This window comes from Nanorana parkeri, unplaced genomic scaffold (genome assembly GCF_000935625.1).
Source record: "Nanorana parkeri isolate BGI_ZX_2015 unplaced genomic scaffold, ASM93562v1 scaffold141, whole genome shotgun sequence".
Classification (NCBI taxonomy): Eukaryota; Metazoa; Chordata; class Amphibia; order Anura; family Dicroglossidae; genus Nanorana; species Nanorana parkeri.
In genome coordinates, this window is record NW_017306409.1 from 2,012,204 (window position 1) to 2,017,248 (window position 5,045).

At 41.9% G+C, this 5,045-nt stretch overlaps 1 protein-coding gene across 1 annotated transcript in view; it reads right to left on the bottom strand.

The window, feature by feature from the left end:
* Positions 1-5,045, bottom strand: part of SLC9A3R1 (SLC9A3 regulator 1) — a 22,342-nt gene that overhangs the window by 892 nt on the left and 16,405 nt on the right. Inside the window, exons 7-8 of the mRNA XM_018554072.1 lie at positions 382-422; positions 182-286 (exon numbers count right to left, since the gene is read on the bottom strand). Of these exons, the coding sequence (XP_018409574.1) occupies positions 182-286; positions 382-422 (146 nt within the window). The remainder of the gene's footprint in view (positions 1-181; positions 287-381; positions 423-5,045) is intronic.

The window sequence follows — 5,045 nt, forward strand, 5'->3', positions numbered from 1 at the left end:
TATATATATATATATATATATATACATATACATATACACACATATACATATACATACACACACATACAGAGTTGCATTAGTTTGTGCCTTTTATATCTGCCTGAAGTTCGGATTTATAATTAGGCAGTCAGTCAATTTCAATATCACAGCTTTGAAGGAGTCATGAAATACACATATGTACCTTCTGTGCCTCCAATTGAGGTGGGTTTTCTAGTGGCTCTGGTTCTGGATTGGATATCAACGAATCTCGGGGACTATCATTCTCCAAATGCTCTGGCTTGTTCTCCTGTCAAGCAAAGACAAAATTAAAAGCAGTCTAAAAAACACAAGAAATAATATTTAACAGCAACACAAGTCAAATACCCCATTAGGTAGAATTACCTTTTCGAGGCCCCCATTAACCACTTTATCTGGTAAAGGACCTGGTGGGAGAAGAAAAAAAAACAAACATTTTAGTATCCTGAAAGCATATGGACATATCCAACCAACTTCACTGCTAATATGAATATAGCTCCATCTATATATCAAGTTACATTCAAACTATAGCAGCCAAACCATGATGCGTCATCTTGTGCAAAATTCCCTGAAAATGTGCCGCCTATAGTCCTCATAAACCTCCAAAGACCTGAATACCTTCATAAAGAAAGTAACAGCTACAGAAAAAGGGCTACATTTTTACAAGAGCCATGGGGACACAATGCTGTAGTGTATTGGATTAAGGTCGTTACAGGGGATTATGGGTATGAACAGCAGGGAAGCCATGACTAAAGAATGTTCTTAAATACTGTAGTGAAATCTGTAAAGTCATTACTGACCAGGTTCATGGACATTAAAGAACTGGTTCTTAACATGTGGAATGTTCCCATTCTCAAGAGCGTACATGAGTCCAAGGGGAGCTTCAGAGCCTTTGAGTAGGTTTCTCAGATCAGTTGTGCAAATATGTGATCCATCTATACACAATCATACACACCTGGGGAGGTATTGGTAGTCAGGGTACCCATGGATAATAGTAGATCCATTTTGACAAACTAAATAGGGGCTATTTGGTAATTAACAGCTTTCATAAAATGGGGTATATACACTATGAGGGGCATTCAATATCTAGGCTGCTATAAAGACACACACACACACATGTCTAGGTAGGTAACCTTTTGAAGGACCCTTGGACTAAGACTCTCCGCTTTGATTAGAATGGATTCTCACACACAGATTTGAGAAATCTGTCCTAGGACCATGCAGTACATGAATGACTTCAAATTACTCAAACTTGGATGAAAACTGGAGCCCTGAATTGTGAAATTAAAGTACAAAAACCACAGTATGCCATTTGAGTACATAAAACTGATCCAGTTAAGTGACCATGGAGAATAGAATTAGCAGAAGGATCATTGCCGATCACTAAAGCAATCCAAAAAGCAAACCAAACAGTCAATCCCCCCATGCCATAAGGACAAAGTGACGAAATACAGGTTGATCTTTCAGGATAAAGCCCCAAAGATTTGAAATTGTGTACAATAGATGAACCACGGACTGATTGCAGTTGACTGCCTAGCTATTTGGACAGATTTTAGATTGGCCATGTGAAAAGCATTCAGTCCTCTATACTATTCAACTTTAAGGGAGAGAGTCCAACTTCATGAAAAAGGAGTGGACCTACAAGCTTAATACACCCTTTGAGACCTGGTTTCCGGAGCACTCTTTAGACAAGGAACATAACCGAGCAACCAGTTTAAGATTTCTCTACACAAGGCCTAAAAAGAAACTCAAGTCTAGCTACGGGGGGGGTCACAGTACCCTAAAACTGAAATTTCAGGGTGGGAATGCCAGAGAGGACTAGCGTGGATGCATCTGCAAGAACCCCCAGTGTCTTGTTCTTCAGGTCCCAACTCCCGCCACCGGATACAACCATCGGACGTCTTTACCTCCCTGATGAATGGATTAGTTTATTGAAAGTACAAGGAGAGGACTGCAAATGCAAGGTGGTATAGGGAAGTAGCAGGGGACTTTTGTGGAAATCCCACCATAGCAAAATGGTGAACATTACAAACAGAGCAGAAAAACAGCAGGTGTTGGTGGGCAGAGCTTTTGAATTTTTTCAGGACAGGCAAATGTCATTTTAACCAAGTCTTGACTTGCAGTAACCGTTTTTACTCAAAATACCAATTTTTTTTGAAGGGGGACAAAAATACTATTTTACTGTGCATGATGACCTTCCCTTCGCCGCTTTTTGGGAGGCAGCCTTACATAAGGGGGACTTACGCACAGGCAGCGAAACTTCATATCGACCTTTCAGCTTTAAACTGGCTGAACCTAGCATTATTGCAAGTCCAGTATCAGCTACAACATAAGCTCACAGCAAAAAATAAAATAGCCCATAAACATAAATGCTAGCCTGTCAGCACTAACAAGACAAAACTCTTTCTAGCAGAGAAGCCGACGCAGATCATTCATTAACAAAAGCTGCCATCACACAATGTCTCTGAGGAGCCACATGCTCTGCCTTCCACAAGGTTTGCAAACGTTTAAGAAATACATTTGAAGGCAGTTTCCTTCTCTATAAGGTCTCATTCACACTGCCGCACGTATGTGCATATTGTACCATATGCAAATAAATGGCCCCATACACACAGCCGCGTATATAGCTGTATATTTGCGTAGCGTATATATGCGCAAAAACAGAATGGAACAAAGATGCGTCCGGGCAGCGTATTTACGTGCATGTATGCGCGTACAGCACATTAAAAATTCCATTACGAGTGATGCATTCTGGGATTGCATATAGTGCACGCATATACGTGCATAGACAATTTTGCTTACGTTGTGTGTGAATGAGGCCTAAAGAGCTCTGTTGCCTCAATTACTCAGTTTCTCAGGTACTCATGTCGCCCATTCGTCACCAAACCATCTTTCCTGGTACTCACAATCATTGAGTAATAGAAAATAAAACTTTTTTCCTTATAAATTTTCAGTGAACATTTTAGAACAGCTTGTGCCATTTAACTCCTGGTACGACTTATCAGGAAGTTACTCACAAAAGAGAAAAAAAAAAGGGACAATGGCAAACACAACCATAAGGAAGAGGAAGGTGTACACCGAGAATTTTTTTTTTTTCTGCAAATAAAAAATTAACTCTACAAGGTTTTTTTTGGCTTCTATTACAGTCAGATCAGACTACGATCTCCAGTGACAGAACATGGATGTTAAACTTTACAAAGTCATGCAGAATGCTCACTATATACACGATTCTTAGGTGTTACAAGACTCATTCAAGAGCAGATTGTAGAGCTGGAGGCAGTTGCAGCAAACTAAATATTTGACAGCAGGTCCCCTCACAGGGAAAGTGGTACATAGGATCCAGGTAAATCATTTCTATAAAGCTTCAGCCTCTTAAAAAAAGAGAACTATGGGGTTAAGACTTTTCCCCATAGTTCTTAGGGTAACGGGAGGGCACAAACTAGCGTCCTCCCGTCACCCTAGGCTCAGTATATAGCGAGCCGTAGCTCGCGGTATACTGCAACGCCGCAGCTGAAGCGGATCCCGACAATTATGTCTGGATCCGTCCAGCTGCCTGACTGACAGCTGGCTCTGCCTATCTAGAGGCAGAGCCAGCTGTACCCGCCCCCTACCCCGTCCGTTCTGCCAGTCAGCGCTGGCGGATCGGGGAGAATCCACAGCCGTGACAGGATCGAGAGGTGAGCGAACGCCGGTATGTGTTCGCTCACCTCCCGATCTACTGAGCCGACCTGTGGCAGTCTCATTGTCACAGGTCGGCTAGAACTATGAGGTGAGTGAAAAGAACTCACCTCATAGTTCTCCTTCAAACAAATTTCCTCACTATGCACCACTGTGCCAGTCTCCCAGGACTAATGGTTGTTGCTATTGCCTAAATACAAGACATTTATAGAGCAATACCAACTCCTGATAACACATCACTGAACAGTCAGCTACAGCCATGTGTCTACTCTTCCCTGTTTTACCCAGATTAGCAGAGCTCCATCTACGTAAATCTCTAATGCCGTGTTCACGTGAGCAAACCTACGATCACAGAGATCCAAGTAGCATTGTTTTTTCCCCAAATTCTCTAAACTCAAGTTTGTAGGCCGTTCACATGGAGTTTCTCACATGGACAACCCTGTATTGACCATGTGTATGAGAACGTGAAGGCAACATTAGACGTCATCCAAGAGCCAGAGCGATGGACACAGCCATCATTCAAAAGCGTTACCGGTATTGAAGTGACAATGATGTATACTGAATATGAACCGAGACATGCTATAGCGCTAAAAGTTTGAGGACACCGACTATCACAACTACATAAGGTTGTTTGCATTGCATTCCAAAACTATGGACACTTATAGCCACAAAGAGTTAGGGAGGGTGAGACAACTGTATACAACAGCCTCCATTCTTCTGGAAAGACTTTCTCCAGTATTTGAGAGTTTCTAGTGGAATTTGTGCTCATTTCACCCAAAAGAGCATTTTTGTGAGGTCAGGTACTGATGTTGGATGAGAAGACCTAGCTCACAATCTATGCTCTAATTGTTCCGAAAGGTGCTCAGTAGGGTTAAGGTCAGGGCTCTGAAGGCCATTAAAAATTCCTACACGCCAAACTCCTGAAACCATGTCCTGGTTTCCGCTGGCTGTGTACACAGGAGCGCAGTCAAGCTGGAACAGAAAAAGGGGCCCTTCAAACTCTTGCCCCGAGACTGGAAGCTCACAATTGTGTAAAAATGTTTTTGTATACTGCATTATTAACATTGCCCTTCAATGGAAAGGCCAGGACCCAGTGTATTATGTTGGTGAATATATATATATATATAGCACAAGCAGGAAACCTAAAGATCTAAAAATTGTAGACAAGTTCAGGTCAGTGTCCTGTTTTGGATCATACTAAATGAGAAAGTGGAACTTTAGGCAAAATCTCTCCATCTCAAGTTATTACAGTTCAAAAGATAAGAGCAGATTGTTAGTGGAGCAAAGTGCACACATCCCCCCATGTGTTAAGCAGTGATGTGAATCCTATAATCCAGCTAAGCAGATTGTAG